The 19,811-nt window shown below is 43.9% G+C and overlaps 1 protein-coding gene across 1 annotated transcript; it reads left to right on the top strand.

The window, feature by feature from the left end:
• Nucleotides 1–5,858: 5,858 nt before the first annotated feature.
• On the top strand, nt 5,859–17,571 carry dnajb5 (DnaJ heat shock protein family (Hsp40) member B5). The gene is made up of 3 exons (XM_030781645.1): nt 5,859–6,084; nt 8,994–9,631; nt 17,338–17,571. Exons 1-3 carry the CDS (start codon nt 5,874–5,876, stop codon nt 17,569–17,571), a joined length of 1,083 nt encoding a protein of 360 aa, XP_030637505.1. The 5' UTR covers nt 5,859–5,873.
• The last annotated feature ends 2,240 nt before the right edge of the window (nt 17,572–19,811 follow it).

The following is a 19,811-nucleotide window of genomic DNA, read 5'->3' as shown; positions in this document are numbered from 1 at the left end:
GGGAAACGCCGAGCTGAAACCCAGCGTAACATGTTTAAATCACGGAGACTACAATCTTTCCCCACAGCTCTCACTCTGGGACTGGTTTAATTATTCCTCCCGCTGATGGGTTGTGGCAGTAGATACTGAGATATTACCGAGGACAGTGAGGCTACACTGTGTTTTGGTGAACACAGGGCCATGCCCAGGCTCTTTAACAACACTGAGACTCCAGCAGATCTCATACCCTCTACTCTAATGAGTTGGCATCCTGACTCACCAAACGAGTGCAGATGGAAATCTTTCCTCTCATTCAGGGCTTTTCGCTGCTCCTGTCCGTAATCTACATATTAGATTATTTATACGAGCTGTAGAGTAATGAGAGGAGATCACCGTCTGTCCAGTTTTCCCCGACTCTCAGTCTCTTTGTGTTGTTAAAGACTTTAATGAGAGAAGCCATTCTGCTGGCTTTCAGTCGACCTGAGAAAGACGGTCGGTCTTCTCTGTGACTTTTACGAACGCCTGGGTAATTAAGCCACACGCCACGTCACAGCGCAGAATGTGGCGGGCTGCGTTCGAGATCGTCAGTGCATTACGTAACCCGGAACGAACTCAGAAAGCACCGATTTTACAGACGAAACTCAGGAACCGCACACTGGCCCGGTAATGGGCCTCAGTGCTTAAGGTGTGCCAAAGCCGGAAGAGAGGGAGCGCATGGTGAACACCCCTGTGTGATTATGTGAGGAACCAGCGGTTTGGTCTCTGGGGGTCAGGACAGGAGAGGTCTAACAGCGTGTGCTCAGAGATGTGGGCTCCCAGACATGACTAGAAACAGTTCCCCCATGGAGGTAATGGATGGGTGGAGAGAGAGAGAAGAATAGTGAGAGGAAGAGAGGGAGAGGGAGAGAGGGAGAGAGAGGGAGGGAGAGAGAGGGAGGGAGGGAGAGAGAAGGAGGATCTGTCTGCATAAATGAGATAAATATAATTGAGGGTTATTATGTTTCTGTCAGGCAGAAAAACTTTTTCTGAGTCAACCCAGCTCTCTGTGTCTCATCTGTCTGAACCTTTGTCTCGAACTTTCTCAGTAGCCAGTGTATTGTGAACCAGACCCTGTCTGTTGATCCACCACGATTTGGATTATAAAGAAGAATTGCCTGTAATTGCGTACAGTCTCCTCTCAGTTTGTGTGTGTGTGTGTGTGTGCAGCGCATGCGTGCGTGTATGCATTTGTGTGTGTGTGTGTGTATGTGTACATATATGTATCTGTGTGTATATGTATTTATGTATGTATCTGTGTGTATGTGTGTATGTATTTATGTGTGTGTGTGTGTGTGTGTGTGTGTGTGTGTGTGTGTGTATGTGTGCATGTATGTATCTGTGTGTATGTGTGTGTGTGTGCGTGTGTGCGTGTGTGTGTGTGTGCATGTCAGATGCAGTCTAATAGTCAGTATGTTAAGTGGATGTGACTGCCTTGGCTCTCTGTGGGTGGCTATGGTGGGTTTGGTTCTAGGTCACTGCATTTACACCAATGTGTGGACAGTGATATTGGAGACAGTGATGAGGGGGAATGAATCTATTTTTAATATGAGTCTCTCTGCACCATGTTCAGCTCTTTCTTCCCTGTTTACCATTGAAAACATACAGCTCAGTATTACAGTTCAATTTCAAATGGCAGGAAGACAAGGGTATGTGTCAGACCAGACACAGATGTGTTTTGTTGTGGCAGTATGACTGAATCAGTAATGTGGACACATCACAACAAAATGAAGCTGTGTGTTGATCAGGTCTTTTCAAACTTCCATTTTTATTTAAAACTTGTTAAAGGACAGACACAATCACAAAGTAGCCTGTATCCGAGACCTTTCGCAAATTCACTGAAAGTTCTCCCTGATCCAGTGCTGGTCTGTCAGAAACAGCACAAGGCCAGCTTCCCTCCTCTCCCTCAGGCTCTCCTGAGGTTAGCACTGATGGCAAATCCAGCTCTCTTTACTATAATTAGTAATGTTTACTGTGCCGTGGCCATAAAACAGGCCTGGAAAAGGACAGGGAAACTTTGTGCCAACTTCTCTCCTGTCCAGTGTTCTTGTTTTTAAACCGGTGCCATGGAGATGTCCCTCCACAGAGACGTCGCTGCTCCTGATGCCAGACAGCCCGAGATCTCGACCTGCCCAAGCATCTGCTGGCCACACTGCGCTGAACTCCGTCAGCAGGACTGCTCTCAAAAAAGCACACTTATCTTCTGATATCAAGTCAAAAGCACGGATCTGATATGAAATCAAAAGCGCTGATCTTCTGATATCAAATCAAAAGTGCTGATCTTCTGATATCAAGTCAAAAGCACGGATCTGATAGGAAATCAAAAGCGCTGATCTTCTGATATCAAATCAAAAGTGCTGATCTTCTGATATCAGATCAAAAGCGCTGATTTTCTGATATCAAATCAAAAGCACTGATCTTCTGATACGTTATCAAATGAAGGATCCAAACCCATTCTGATCCAAACCTATTCTGATCCAAACCCATTCTGATCCAAACCTATTCTGATCCAAACCTATTCTGATCCAAACCCATTCTGATCCAAACCTATTCTGATCCAAACCCATTCTGATCCAAACCTATTCTGATCCAAACCCATTCTGACGCTGATGTTTCTTTTAGACGTTATCTCCACTAAAACGTCTTGTGTGGATAACATGATCACATCAGAAGAACATTGCTGAGCGTGTGTGTGTGTGTGTGTGTGTGTGTGTGTGCGTGTGTGTGTGTGTGAGATATCCTACAGGAGACGGCTGATTCGTTTAGCAGGTGATATGTTATTACTCCACGTGTATAAAACAGTAGTCTATACATATGAGTAGCATGCTGTGAGACCACACAGAGCTCAGGGTTACCCGCTATTCTCACAGAACAGAAACAGTGGCTGTCAGATTTATTACCAAAACATCACGTGTGTCTGAGGAGGGTGGACAAATCGCCAGTGCTGTTTGTGTCACTGTATTGGTGTATGGTGAGTCCTCCAGCATTCACACTGCATTACCGTTCAGACATTCCCTCACTGACTCACGTTCAGCCCGAGCCGTAAAACAGTGAACCTAAAGACTGCAGTGTAATCTATAGAGCAAATGATTGAGTGAGTGAATAAATGAGCAGATAAATGTAGATCTGACAGATTAAGTCATCTGATCCAGCTGAAGTGTCAGTCAAAATGTCAAATTACCTGAAATGTTTACTTTTAGTCACTACAGAGACACATGTGATATAGCACAGATACCGCACATGGTCCGTAGGTTTGAGTACAGTGTTCTGACAGCGCTGGAGGCGGGTCTTGGAGTTTTAGGCGGGGCGTACGGTATGGAGTTGCATGCCAAACTAACCGCAGACGGCAGTCGGCAAAGCGATTCTTGGACACGGTAAGGTGCTAGACTTTCACTAAAACGACTGATTAAGCTATAACTTTGCAAAACAATGGTTTTGATCTGGACTCAGTTTGGTTTGAAGCCCAAAACCGTAAATTGTAAGGTTCGTGTTATTCACAGCAGTGACACCACTTGGAGGACCGGGGTAAGATTTAAAATTATCGCTTGTCAACCGAGGTCTCCCTGACACTGTCAAATCCACGAAATCCATCTAGTTCGTGATTACGTCTGGAATTAGAATATCAACTCATTTCCATATCATTTCATTGTGAAGTGTTCGTGTTCACTGTGAGGCGGAGGAGGAGAAAAAAAGAAAGAACGCTTCTGCTGGTACCGTATCACCGTTTGAGAAGTTTTGTCATTTCATATTCGCGGGAATATTCGACAGTTAAACTAACAAATGGTGTCCGAGGATGTGTTGCACGAACTTTAATTAGGACTATCAGATCTGCTATTAGGATTAATATTGGTCATTATTAATTTTACTGCGGTGTTATTTTAAACACTCACTTGTATAATAATACCTTATACTTACCGACTGGGCAAAATAAGTCACAGAATGTATAATATTAATGATGAGAATAAAAAAATAATAATAATAATTGTGATGATGATGATGATAATGTCACCACTTGCAAGGCAAACTGGGGATTTCTCTGCGTAGTGTAGGCTACACTTTCTACGCTCCTTGTGGCGTAGAGGAGTGGAGAGTCCTTTGTTAGCGAGCCGAGCCGGTGAACGGGGCTCTCCGGTACGCAGTCACACGCGGGCATTCACGGGGTTTTAGGATGCCCATATTTGTGCGTATTCGCCGTTATCCGGCTGTCTGTTCAAAAAGCGACGCTGACGTCAGAAAATTCCTCTTCTGTCACCGGCTATTTTAGAAATTGATGTGTATTTTTCGAATGTATGACATCATGGTTGAAGAAGCCGAATGTAATTTCGAGGAGGCTTAACGTTAAGGGTTTGTGGATTTGTGGTCAGATGCGGCAAATGTGCTGTTCCAACTGCTGACATTGTAACTGGTGAGCATTACTATCCTTCTCGTTCTCCAAACGGTTTTTTTTTGACGATGGTATTCTCTCAAAGGGCAGACTTTCTCAGTATTGGGAAAATGACCTTTTGTTGATGTTCAAATCATAACAGGCTATGCCTTTACGTTTTAGCGTCGGATTTGTAGGATTTTCAGTGTCCGGAATATATTTCGGGTTTGCTTTTGGGTTTGATTAGTCTCTGTTTCGCTCTCAAACATTCAGTGAACGGGTGATGTTAAAAGATGCACGAGGTTCAGAATAGCAGCAAGTCTGTGTTAGACAGATTAGTCGTTCTGCCGTGTCACCCCAGGCGCGAACCCACCCGGTCCATGTGTCGGCTCTCTCGCATAGATTGCTGTGTCCTCTGTAGTACAGTTTCTAACAGAAAGTGATAGCCACAGCAGTGGCCATTGTCAAATGAAAGGCTTAATTCCCTACTCCTTATTCTGAGTAATATTGGTAGTGTCCTAGTTGATTATGTGTTTCGTGGTAAAAGTTTGTATCGTGCGCAAATGCAAAACCGTGTTAATCCTGGTCCATAAACAGAGGAGAGATATCTTTAATATAAGTTTGTTATAAATCATCCTGTTAATCTGCACATTTACCGCATTTCGGTGGTGAATGGTGGACACAATCAGAGTGTCATTTTGACTGCACAGACCCTCGAAATACTGTAGCTACCAACGGCAGCCTATAATTATTCAGCCTGGTAACGTGCAGTGCGTCGTCTTACTTGTCAGACCGTTCACTGCTGCAATGATTAGACTGCTTCCCAACGCCACCTTTAAAATAAATAAATAAATAAATACTTAATTCTTTTTTACATTTTAGAGCTTAATTTTCAAAAGGTAAAACAACACAAAGCTGATATAATTTTCTTTATAATCATTGCATGATCAAGTCAGAATAGTGAACTTTTTAGACATCTTGAATTTGAAAGATCCACGATAATTTGACGTGGGGGGGGGGGGGGGGGTACCTTATTAGTGGATGCTGTTCTGACGGAAGGCACTGTCATTTGTCTGACAGTATCAAAGAGGATTATTCAGATAAGGTGAAGACAGAAGCTGTCTCTGTGCACCACCAGAGACAGGCCTGTGTGCTCATCTGCTACCATCACCCCCATGTTTTTTTTTAATTACTGATATTCTTTGGGATACTGAGAGGGCCCAGTCTCCACAAACTGAAAACATGCCAATTTATCATGTAGAGATTCACTAGTAGGATTTAAGTCTTATTCAGCATCAGCATGACTCCTGAGGCTGGATACCCCCCCACCCATCCACTCCACTGTCATTCTGTGTGAGATTCACTTTCACTTTCTGTCTCACTATCATGTGAAGTTGGATTACTGTTACCTTGGGATTTGGCTAACATATTGCTACCTTATCTATCCCAGCAGCCCAGAGAAGGTCGTGAAGTTCACAGCCTGTTGGTGAGAGCTATGGGGAAGGATTACTACAAAATCCTTGGCATCCAGTCAGGTGCCAACGAGGACGAGATTAAAAAAGCCTACAGGAAAATGGCCCTCCGATTTCACCCAGACAAAAACAAGGACCCCAACGCGGAGGAAAAATTTAAAGAGATTGCAGAAGCTTACGAGGTTCTGAGCGACCCGAAAAAGAGGGTGATTTATGACCAGTATGGAGAGGATGGTGAGTGGTTCTGATAAAACTAGATCTAGTCTGGACCCAGTCAGGGGACACCCCATCTCTCTGAGAGTGCTGAACACTGTCAGAGCGTGACTGCATGTCTGGAGTCAGGCAGAGATCAGTCTGTCACTTCTGATTCTTCTCAACAGGTTAATGTCTATGAGAAAAGGTGACCATCACCTGAAAGTGCAGATCCAGTTGTGTTTGACCTTGCAAAGCACTTCTACGAAACATTTGACATCTTATATACTGTTATGACACATGCAATGTAGTCAGTATTATACATGCAGTAAGTCAGTAATGACAAAGAAAGCAGTGGACTATGATTCTCATTCCAAAGTCTGCAGAGCAGCAGGTTTCATTAAGCCAAACGCGCTGCAGATATACACTGTGTAAAGTGCTGTGGACTGCCTTTGAGGTTGGGCCCAGGACTGAACGATCCATACTTTTATCCAGAGTGAGTTTACTCTCACCCACGGCCTGCTGGCTGTTCAGAGACTGGTTCTCAGCTGCAATTGGATTATGCTGCAGTGAATGCTGGTCTCTTTGAGGTGACATCTTGTTTTTAAAGTCCCCTGGTACAAAGCTTTAGAAATCCTTCAAGCGTTTTATGTTTTGATGTAGGACCACAGAGTACAATGATGCTCCCCCCCCCAAATACACACACACACACACACACACACACACCTCCCCCAAATCTGCATATCAACCCAACTACTGGGTCAGATCTCAAACACCAGAAAAACAGCGGCAGAGACAGCTCAGCAAAGCGCCTTAGAAAGGATCCAAATGCAAGCATCAAAACAACGAACATCCTGTTAGTCTAATTATTCTCAAATGACCTACTTTTACTTTTAATGACCGTTGTCTCTCCCTGTGTTTTGGCCTGTGGATGTGTCTGTCTCAAGGTACCTGCTAAGTATGGAAAAGATTCATATTTAATGGCACATTTCTATTAAATATGCAGGTTGACCTATATTTTGTGTGAGATGATATAAACCAAATGACTCAGCTTATTCTTCATAGCTTTCAGCCACACATTTACAAAGTCATCAGCTCTCTGCATCTAGAACTGAATGGCAGTTCTGTCAGTCAGTGCAGATGACAGAACCTTCTAGCTTTATGGTGCAATGAAGCAGAAGATTGACTGAAACAACTCTTACGTTCTCACTGTATAGATTCTCCAGAGATGACCGGCGCGTTGATGAGTGGAGGACTAAATGTTATCCAGACACTAGAGTTCAGATTTATTTAGACCATCCTCCACCCCGTGGGGTGACGTTATCCCCCCCCCCCCCCCCCCCCCCCCCCCCCCCCCCCCCCCCCCCCATTTTATTGGGCTTACATGTCCTCTCTGACATGGATTTTCCGAGCGCTAGACCACTCCATGAAGCTAGTCATGGTTAAGAATAGCATTGAGGTAGGCTGTTTGTGTAGGAGTGTGTCTGTGCTGTGTGGAGTAGTGTGAATTTATGGAGTTATCTTCTATCCGAGAGAGAGAGGGGAAAAACAGACAGAGACCTGGCAAACTCCTCTGGAGAACTTTACACCACAAAACGGTGAAGTGTGGGCATTACAAAAAGAAAAAAAAAAAAAAAAGCTCAGGGAGTATCTTAGATCTTAATTGGTGAGTTGATAATTATTTTTTAATTGGAATTTCTACAGTAAACCTTCCTGGACCTTTTATCAGAACTGATAGATGAAAATAGAACTAATTTCATATCTCCTGTTTTCCCCTGTTAGGACTAATTTCCTGACTTTTCTGTATACATGAGAGTAAACTAGTAGAAAAGGTTTTTAAAAATGTGCTGATCGTTTTCTGTTTGAAACAGTTAGGCACGAGGGATTGTAGCATAGCAACATCACCACTGTCCAGTGGAAAGGACACAAATGTTTAGAGAACAGACAAACCAACTGACTCACAACTCTGTGCCACCTGGTGAGCCTCTGGGTGATCATGGACGAATGCCCTCGGATGGAGGAAAGAACCTCGGGGCTAGTTTAGCAACAGATCCCTACTTAGCTTCACTAAACTCACTGAATGTGGTTTATATGATAACCAGACACTGACGGTGTTTATTTAGCATTGCATTTGTACTGTCTCATCCCAATGGGAAAGTGACCACTGGGCCAGACAAGAATTCACCCATTGGTCCTAAATTATAGAGATCGTGCTCAGCTCTCCGTGCAGTTGTATTCTGAGCTGTGACTCTGTTTAATGCTAGGGTAGGAATCTGATTCCCTTTTACAGGAAATCTAGAAGACGTTAAAAAGTTTGCTTTGAATGTTGTCATATTCAAGTGAACCAATCATTCAGACTTGTGTTTATCAGCCCTGAGCAGAGCTTGTCTTTGAAAACCACTGCAGCGCTAAACCTCTTTCCCATGGTTTATAGCCCAGCCTGGGTTTCCGCTAAGCTAGTTATGACCTCAATATGAGTGTAATGATATTCCAAACAGATGCATCATGTACACTCATTCCTGTGACACCCTGGAAACTGCATTCCAATATTCTGTTGCGAATGGACATGTAGCATTGCAGGGTTTGGATAGATAGATAGATAGATAGATAGATAGATAGATAGATAGATAGATAGATAGATAGATAGATAGTCACCTAAATACACACATACGTACACACATACATAAAATGAGTTGAATGCTCATTGAAAAACCTTCAATCACTTAAACCTTGAAATGTTCACTGGATACAGACTAAAAGGAATCTTGCGAAGGCTTGAGTTTAAGTAGGGGAAACTATTCTTATGTAACATGTCATTGCTTTCTTGCTGATGCTATACCATATCAAAGTTATCTCAGATGTGTTAATGTCTCCGTAACTTTACTAAACAATCTCTTGAGTTCATTCATTTCACTGGGATAATCTCTCTGTCTTCATGTTTTATGCCCCAGGTCTCAAAACTGGTGGAAGTGGTTCTTCAGGGGGACAGGGCAGCACATACCACTACACCTTCCACGGGGACCCACACGCCACCTTCGCCTCTTTCTTCGGTGGCTCTAACCCCTTCGACATTTTCTTCGGATCAAGCCGCTCCAGAGGGACCACCAACGGTTTTGGCGATCACGGCGACCATGATATGGACATTGACATGGACGGAGATGACGACCCGTTCAGCTCCTTTGGTCATTTTGGCTTCAACGGCCTTAACGGCTTCCACCATGGCATGGGTCGCCGACATCACACGGAATCTCTCCACAGCAGCAGGAGGAGGGTGCAGGATCCTCCGGTGATTCACGAGCTGAAAGTCTCTCTGGAGGAGATATTCCACGGGTGCACCAAACGCATGCGGATCACCCGCCGCCGACTCAATCCGGACGGCCGGACTATGCGGACTGAAGACAAGATCCTGAACATCGTCATTAAGAGAGGTTGGAAAGAGGGGACCAAGATCACTTTCCCGAAGGAGGGCGACGAGACACCCGAGAACATTCCGGCAGATATCGCGTTTGTGCTGAAGGATAAAGGACACCCTCACTTCAGGAGAGACGGATCCAACATCATCTACACTGCCAAGATCAGTCTTAAGGAGGTAGGGATGGATTTACCCTCTGTGCGTTTCTTCGTTGTCGCAGAGTTCTCGACCGTGTGATAACAGCATTGGTATACGAACCAGGACAGTCATGAACTGACTGACTTGCAGATTTTAGTCAGTTTATTTGGCGCACTCATGTTTAACAACTAGGCCTTTTTGTCACACCATTATTTTAGGACATTCTAAACTCCCCCTGTTTCGCTTGTTCACGTTTTGTCCATACTTTACTGCAGAGAGACAGCTGCTCTTCGATTAATTCATTCATTTGAAAATCTGACAAGTATGTGTTAGCATAGACAGGGCACCATAATCATAGTGTGGTTTGGCGGAGAACTGAGCGTCTGTCTCTACTCCGTAATTACCATAAATGTGAGGAAAGTCTGTTTTTTTACTGTAGTCGTAGTTCTGCTCTGACTGACAGCTTTTTGAACCAGCTGATGTTTGCCATCCTCCTGTTTAGCCGGTCAGGGAGGCTAAACTTCGTTATTTGATCAGTTGATGAGCCTGATCCATGGAAAAGTTATGTCCTAGACATAGATCAGACAGCTTTGATGCCATCTCTTCAGTGGAAGAGCACTTGGCCTTTTGGGCCCCAATTTACATGGACTTAAAGGGGTGTTTGTAAGGTCAGGTCTGGCTGTACACATATTGTCTCTGAAATAACCAGTGACCCCATTGACCTGCTGAATGATTTTATTTATAGGGACACTGTCACCATTGCCCCCCCCCTCCCCAAATGATTCATGTTGTTTTATTTTCCTTCACGACGAATGGCTCTAAGAGCCGGTCTTCACATTAGCTTAGGCTGTGGATTTGGACATCAGCACCTCTTATCACTGATTTCCTGATGAGAATCTACCTTCCACGATTAAACCATTAAACAGCATTTTTCTTCGATGATCAAGGCACTTTAGCCAACTGCCAGTCAAATACAGCTGTGTTACATTTACATACAGGTGAATCAACACACACTTAATGAATGACCGTGGTCCTCTGACTCATATTACCGTTTTTATCCATCGGAGAGCAGTCCAGCCATCCCAGATAATCATACCCCAATGTTTATGTCTGGGAAATGACCCATCACTTTCCAATGAGACTCAAATAGAGTTTTTCATACTTTAATCACCAGATCATTTACAAATTTCCTTCATGGACCTGCACTACAGTCTGTATAATGATTAATATCCGAGCTTCCCAAACCGGGAAACTCCTCCGTGGGATACGCCCGCGGCTCTGGTTCTATACCCTCTGATTGATTACTGAAGTGAGGATCCGGGTGGGACAGAGCTGTAGGTCCCAGTGGCTTTCCTAAACAGGGCCTATAGTTGCTGACTGAGTTTCTGTGAGTCTTCAGCTCCGATGAAGGAGCAGGGCTGATTTACTCCCTCTCCCACCGCAGTGTGAGCACTCAGGAATGTCGTAGTGCAGTGCCACCGAAGGCCCCCCGCTCTCTGGCCGCAAGGCGAGACAGGCCAACCAGCGCAGAAAAAAATTGTCGTGCATTGGTGGCAACAGTCGAGTGGCTGTATTTTTGGTCGCAGGTTTAATTGGAATTCTATTTTGGAAGAAACACTGTCCTCCGCTCAGATGATGTACTGAAATTGGTTTAGGCCAGGAATGTTTCCTACTCATATAGAAAATAAAAAAAGGAGTTATGAAATTCGATGATCACAGCTGAAGGGTAGGCACTGATCAGTTTAACACGGATTTGTTTTTAATTCATGGAAAAATTATAAAGGGATCTCTTTAGGATTGATGACACAGAGCAGGTTTTGTTTTTGTGTTTTGGTGTGTCAGAGTTGAGGATCTGGGGAGAGTCACTGGGTGCAGAGCAGGCACTGGTCTCACCCTACAGGAACTCAGGAAGACCCCACTGGTCCCTGGGCATTGGCACACTGCAGATCTACTTCAACACGAATCGTATAGTAACACACAGTCCTCATCTATCATAGCAACTCACAACTCAAAGCACCGCACACTACACAAATAAATAAAGGTTTATGTTACAGAAATATAATGTGGACTTGGAGTGTCCAGTTTAGTCATAAAAACGCATGCTTCACTGTTCGGTCTATCTGAACACACATGAATGACACATATCCACTGTCAGCACTGAACTCACATCCTTACTCAGCACTGAACACACATCTACTCTTTGTCAGTGCTGAACATACATCCACCCCTAGTCAGCACAGAACACACATCCCCAACACTGAAGAGACATATAATCTCAACACTGAACACACATCCACCCTCAGGCAGTGCTGAACACACATTCACCCTCAGACAGTACTGAGCACAAATCCCCAACACTGAAGAGACATATAATCTCAACACTGAACACACATCCACCCTCAGGCAGTGCTGAACACACATTCACCCTCAGACAGTACTGAGCACAAATCCCCAACACTGAAGAGACATATAATCTCAGCACTGAACACACATCCACCCTCAGACAGTACTGAACACACATCCCCAACACTGAAGAGACATATAATCTCAGCACTGAACACACATCCACCCTCAGACAGTACTGAACACACATCCCCAACACTGAAGAGACATATAATCTCAGCACTGAACACACATCCACCCTCAGACAGTACTGAACACACATCCTCTCCCAGCACTGTACATACATCCCCTCACAGAGAGCACTGTTAGCCTCATGAATACCCAGAGAGAGTCTTGGAGCCTTGATGCATTTTAACACGCCTCCACCTTCCATTATGCTAATATCATTAGCCTCTAGACCGGCTGTTCCAAGGGAGAATCATTTTGCAGAATGATGGGAACACGACTCAGGCATCAAATCAACTCAGAGAACATGTGCTTGTGACATACAGGATAGATGTGTTTGTGATTGACATACAGGATAGATGTGTCTGTGATTGACACATACAGGATAGATGTGTTTGTGATTGACACATACAGGATAGATGTGTTTGTGATTGACACATACAGGGTAGATGTGTTTGTGATTGACACATACAGGATAGATGTGTTTGTGATTGACACATACAGGATAGATGTGTTTGTGATTGACATGTACAGGATAGATGTGTCTGTGATTGACATGTACAGGGTAGATGTGTTTGTGATTGACATGTACAGGATAGATGTGAAAGGTGCACAGGATCTGGGTTGTGCCTCTGGGCGTGTGGGGACTAGTACAATGTGTGACTGTATGTGAAGGGTATGGATGTGTTGATACTCTTCACTGATGTGGGTAATCAGGTGATTCCCAATAAGAGGTAGATGACTTTAATATTGTCGATACTCTTCACTGATGTGGGTAATCAGGTGATTCCCAATAAGAGGTAGATGACTTTGATATTGCTGATACTCTTCACTGATGTGGGTAATCAGGTGATTCCCAATAAGAGGTAGATGACTTTGATATTGCTGATACTCTTCACTGATGTGGGTAATCAGGTGATTCCCAATAAGAGGTAGATGACTTTGATATTGCTGATACTCTTCACTGATGTGGGTAATCAGGTGATTCCCAATAAGAGGTAGATGACTTTGATATTGCTGATACTCTTCACTGATGTGGGTAATCAGGTGATTCCCAATAAGAGGTAGATGACTGATATTGCTGATACTCTTCACTGATGTGGGTAATCAGGTGATTCCCAATAAGAGGTAGATGACTTTGATATTGCTGATACTCTTCACTGATGTGGGTAATCAGGTGATTCCCAATAAGAGGTAGATGACTTTAATATTGCTGATACTCTTCACTGATGTGGGTAATCAGGTGATTCCCAATAAGAGGTAGATGACTTTGATATTGCTGATACTCTTCACTGATGTGGGTAATCAGGTGATTCCCAATAAGAGGTAGATGACTTTGATATTGCTGATACTCTTCACTGATGTGGGTAATCAGGTGATTCCCAATAAGAGGTAGATGACTTTGATATTGCTGAAGCAGTTACGCAGCTGACTGTCCACTTTATAGTGTGGGGTTTTCTCCACCCCTCATAAATCTTCATCATAAAGTTTTCAGTGTAAATAACTGAGCTGAGGAGGCTCTTTTATGGCCTGGCTCCAGAGGCAGGTTGTCCCTGACTGGGTTTGGGAAACATTGCCAGTAGGCTTCCAGAATTTTCTGTTTAATAAAACTCCAGCTACTGTTCAACGACAGGATGTTAATGACTATGAAGGTTATTACAGTGTCATTTTGTGTGTGTGTGTGTGTGTGTGTGACCTAGTTGGACAGACAGATCTTGTAAACCATCTTTCACTGTCTGTCCTACTCCACTTACCCCATAGTCCAATTAAATATTCTTTGGTTGTTTGGTTTTGCCAGATTTCCAGCTATAGCTCTGTTGAAAGCCTAAATTAATCTGGTAATTTAATGATTAATAGCTCAAATCATAGATGATTCTGTCTGTGAGTTTGCCTCTCTGTTCCCTGTTTTAACGACTGACCATCTCCCAAACACCACAAAATCTACAAACAGAATTACCCACGATTCAGCTGAGAAAGTGTGAGTGAGACACATGAGAGAAGCCATATGCAGAGAGAGCTTGCTTTGGTCAGCCGTTAATTCTGAACAGACAGGCGGCTGAGATATTTTGGCTCCTGTGTTTGAATCCGAGCGAGTTGAGTCATTTGGGCTGTGAGGGGCAGTTGCCGTTCGGTGCCGTGAAGGAAAACCTCACTCACGAGCTCTCCTCTCCTCATTACGTCAGCTGGCCAGATTCCTGGCTCACGTACAAGAGCAAATGTTTTGTGTGAATCCCAGGCATCCAGATTCTCTCTCTGTCTTCATCCGTCCTAAGAGAAAAGGCACACTAGCCTGCAGAGTTTCACAACTTTGAACTTCTCTGAATCCAGAATGTTCTCAGCATAAACCGATAGACATGCTCCAGGGTCAGGGAGGACAGTGCAGTTATAGAACCTTCACACTGATACAATGTTTCATTTCACTGGAATCATCTCAAGCTTCTGTTCCCAACGCAACAAGAACCTCTTTAAAAATGCTCAGAATGTCCTCTTCTATAGAGGTGACAGTCCCTGGTTCTGTTCCTGGGTTGTCTTTTTGCCAAAGCTCTGGTGTCATATTGGAGAAATCCCTTCATGCTGCTGGCAGCTGTCAGTGCTAAAGACTCAGGCCAACTGTTAATGTTGTGTTTTCTGGAGCAGTGTGGGAGAAGACTGGCCAGAGCCTTGAATGGAATAATGATGCAAAAATTTGTTTTGTGTGCTGGAAGACACAAAGACTTAGCTCCATCTTCTTTCTTTCTTTCTTTCTTTCTTTCTTTCTTTCTTTCTTTCTTTCTTTCTTTTACTTTCTTTCTTTCTTTTTCTTTTTTTGTGAGATCCATCTTGAGTGTCTTGGAATGTATAATTTTGTGATGGCTTTATGTCTGAAGTACTCTGGACTCTTCAGAAGGTTCATCTCACAGATCTGTGAAGTCTGACGTAGCGTTTTTGTTCAGCGTGTTCTCTTACTGATCGGGGTATGTCACAGTGGCCCGGATCAGTTCACCCACCGGTCATTCTCAAAATGGCTCTGACGGTTTTGTGGTGAAGTTGAACAGTTATCTGGTTTAGATTTGCAGGCCACTGTGTGTTTATGTTAAGTAAATTAATCTCTGTTCTTAAAACACTGGAGTGTTTGAGGGGTCTCCTGAAGACCCTCCTCACAGTTCCTCCTGTGCCTGTCGGACAAACCTGGCAAGTATTCACAGCCACTGCTGGTTCCTCAGTTACTTCATCAGCACTGTGTTCTATGAAATGAGAGCACAGGCTAAAATTAGCCCTCAAAGTAACGCCCATCCCCCTGCCTTCACTCACACACACACACACACACACACACACACACACACAATCCCCAAACCTTAACACACACAATCCCCAAACCTCAACACACACACACACACACACACACACACACACACACAATCCCCAAACCTTAACACACACACACACAATCCCCAAACCTCAACACACACACACACACAATCCCCAAACCTCAACACACACACACGCACACACACACAATCCCCAAACCTTTAACACACACACACACACACACACACAATCCCCAAACCTTTAACACACACACACGCACACACACACAATCCCCAAACCTTTAACACACACACACACACACACACACACACACAATCCCCAAACCTTAACACACACACACACACACAATCCCCAAACCTTAACACACACACACACACACACACAATCCCCAAACCTTTAACACACACACACGCACACACACAATCCCCAAACCTTTAACACACACACACACACACACACAATCCCCAAACCTTTAACACACACGCACACACAATCCCCAAACCCTTAACACACACACACACACACACAATCCCCAAACCCTTAACACACACACACACACACACAATCCCCAAACCCTTAACACACACACACACACACACACAATCCCCAAACTTTTAACACACACACACAATCCCCAAACCCTTAACACACACACACACACACAGTCCCCGAACCCTTAACACACACACACACACAATCCCCAAACCCTTAACACACACACACCCACACACACACAATCCCCAAACCCTTAACACACACACACACACACAATCCCCAAACTTTTAACACACACACACACACAATCCCCAAACCCTTAACACACACACACACATACACACACACAGTCCCCGAACCCTTAACACACACACACACACACACACACGCACACACACACACACAATCCCTGAACCCTTAACACACACACACACAATCCCCGAACCCTTATTAACACACACACACACATGCACACACTCACATGCACACACATAGAACATAGTCTCTTCCTCACACATACTCACACTTGTGGATAATTGTCATCTCTAACAGAACTGTATTATGTAGGTCTAGCTGCTCTCACATCTATGTGAACTCTGCAGCTTTAACAAGGCCCTAATGAAGCGCAGACGCTGGGACTAAGAGATATGCCCTATTCTCACTCACTCTGCCAGAGCCTGTCACACGGAGGGTCTCTGGACCAAACACACACCAGTGCCCCACTGAACAGGGGCTGTGCTGCTCCAGGCGTGTGTGTGAGACATCGCTGTGTGATTTAGGTTTTGTGTTACAGCTGGTTTTCAGTCTGACAGAGACCATCATCTTCCCATGGCAGAGTAATCCCCAAAACAAACCATCTTCCATAGGTTCACACCCTAAAGAAGAAAAACAAATGTTTATTGGTGTTATTGTTGTGTTCCGGTCAGAGGATGATGGGCTCTGTCATATGAGTCTTATTTCCTCTCAAGGTTTCCTCTTGTTTCAGCGGAGAAAGTGGATCTGAAGTGAAATCTGTGTGACGATTTGTGTGAGGAAACAGCCGAAGTTTTAAAGACCAGAAGCCACAGTGAGAGGAGGGAAAACAATGAATCCCCTCAAAAAAAAAATTTTAAATTGTCCAGTGAAATGGCACTCGATGTTCAAACATTTTATATCAAACATTGTCTTCACCCTCAGAAATGACCACTGAAAAACCTTAAGTTAAAATTGATGTAAACATTTGTTATATGATAGTGTAATGTTGAAATGTGTTTCACATGTTGTACTATGTTCAGTAATCTTTTGAATGATTTGGTATGAGTTTGATGGGATATATGCTTGAGTCAGGCCCTGCGTGTTGCTATAGTAACAAACTGGTGTGTTTCTGTCCCCAGGCTCTGTGTGGCTGTACGGTGAACATCCCCACCATTGACAACCGCGTTATTCCTCTTCCCTGTAACGACGTCATCAAACCCAGTACGATTAAGAGACTGCGTGGGGAGGGGCTCCCCTTCCCCAAAAACCCCTCCCAACGCGGGGACTTGATAGTGGAGTTCCAGGTACGCTTCCCAGACCGGATACCCCCTCAGTCCCGCGAGATCATCAAACAGCATCTGCCACAGTCTTAGGACTGCTCCACGGAACCACCCTCTCCGTTTTCATTCACCCTTTTATCTCAGCACAAACACCGCGCTTAAACATGGTGAGGAACCGGTGCAAGGGTGACCAGAAGAAGTAGAGTTTGTTTAGTGCAATTTTTTAAAAGTTTTTGCCCTTCCTGCGGACTGAGTGAATTTAGTTGTTCATTTTTGGAAGTGAACCAGTTTTCTGGAGCCCGTGGCTTTCACCAAGGACTTCTTCACTTTTCTTTTCTTTTCTTTTCTTTTTTTTTGACAAACAGCATGACCTTTTTTCCTATCTGTTCTCTTTTCCATAGCAATGGGCAAAAGACAAGGAATTATCTAAGAAATGGGGAGGGGGCAGTTTTTACCGTGTAATTTGCAAAATGGAAGCTTGAAATTAGACATGTGTGCTGTTGCTAAGGGCAACACCACAGTTGCTTGGCTATTTTGCTCTGTTTCCATAAGATCATCTTAAATGTTTAATAAAGAGAAATTTGTGGCAAATGTTTGGGTGCTGTGCCGTGGCAGGGTTTTTTAGAATTTGCTTATTTGACAGCTGTGTACATACTCAGAGCTCAGACTAGTCAGATGTGTAGTCAAAAGGTGCTTTGCTCTCCGTGGTTTGTGTCTTGGTGCTGCTGTAATTTGCCTTAAATCTTGGTGTGCACCATATTTCCACAGAACTCAGAGTGCCTTAAAATGGCTCAAACCAGCAGCTCACTGTCATCAGTGACTGGACGCCTGAGCATTTAATAGGACAGACTATACTCAGTGAGACAGTTTGATAGGACAGACGATACTCAGTGAGACAGTTTGATGGGACAGAAGATACTCAGTGAGACAGTTTGATGGGACAGACTATACAGTGAGACAGTTTGATGGGACAGATTGTCCAGTGTGGCAGTTTAATGGGACAGACTATACCCAGTGAGATGGTTTGACGGGACAGACTATGCACTGAGACATTTGATGGGACACATTGTACAGTGAGACAGTTTGATGGGACACATTGTGCAGTGAGACAGTTTGATGGGACAAACTATACAGTGAGACAGTTTGATGGGACAGATTGTACAGTGAGACAGTTTGATGGGACAGATTGTACAGTGAGACAGTTTGATAGGACAAACTATACCCAGTGAGACTATTTGACAGGACAGACTGTACAGTGAGACAATTTGATGGGACATATTGTACAGTGAGACAGTTTGATGGGGACAGACCATATGGTGAGGCAGTTTAATGTGAAATATTGTACAGTGAAACAGTTTGATGGGACAGACTGTACAGTGAGACAATTTGATGGGACACATTGTACAGTTATACAGTTTGATGGGGACAGGCTGTACAGTGAGACAGTTTGATGGGGACACATTTTACAGTTAGACAGTTTGATGGGACAGGCTGTACAGTGAGACAGTTTGATGGGGACAGACTGTACAGTGAGACAATTTGATGGGGCACATTGTACAGTTATACAGTTTGATGGGGACAGGCTGTACAGTGAGACAGTTTGATAGGACAGATGGTACAGTGGGACAGTTTGATGGGGACAGACTGTACAGTGAGACAGTTTGATGGGGCAGATTGTACAGTGAGACAGTTTGATAGGACAAACTATACCCAGTGAGACAGTTTGATGGGGCAGATTGTACAGTGAGACAGTTTGATAGGACAAACTATACCCAGTGAGACGATTTGACAGGACAAACTGTACAGTGAGACAATTTGATGGGACATATTGTACAGTGAGACCGTTTGATGGGATAGACTTTACTGTAAGACAGTTTAATGGGACACATTGTACAATGAGACAGTTTGATGGGGACAGACTGTAAAGTGAGACAGTTTGATGGGGACAGGCTGTACAGTGAGACAGTTTGATGGGGACAGACTGTGTTAAGTAAAACAAGACAGAGCTGAGCTCTCCTGTAATTGTGGACTGTAAACTATAATTTTGAAAACTTTTTTATATTTTTCTTCAGTTAAAGAACAGAAGCTTACCTGAGTCCAGGCTGTCTAGCACAGTCAAACAGACGACCCTGTATATGTTTTTTTCTTTGTTTTTTCGGACTGATGAATGAAATTGCACTCCATAGACACAAAGCCAGCATAAACGTATTACTACTGTAGACACTGTACTTTGACAGGGGGTGGAATAGGTCAATGAGTGCCAGACAAAACTGTGAAGTCCTGAATGACCGTATGTATATGAGACAGTAGTGAGGTGTCCATTTCTCACATGT

This window comes from Chanos chanos, chromosome 1 (genome assembly GCF_902362185.1).
Source record: "Chanos chanos chromosome 1, fChaCha1.1, whole genome shotgun sequence".
Taxonomy (NCBI): domain Eukaryota; kingdom Metazoa; phylum Chordata; class Actinopteri; order Gonorynchiformes; family Chanidae; genus Chanos; species Chanos chanos.
This window is presented reverse-complemented; position numbering and strand designations above follow the sequence as displayed.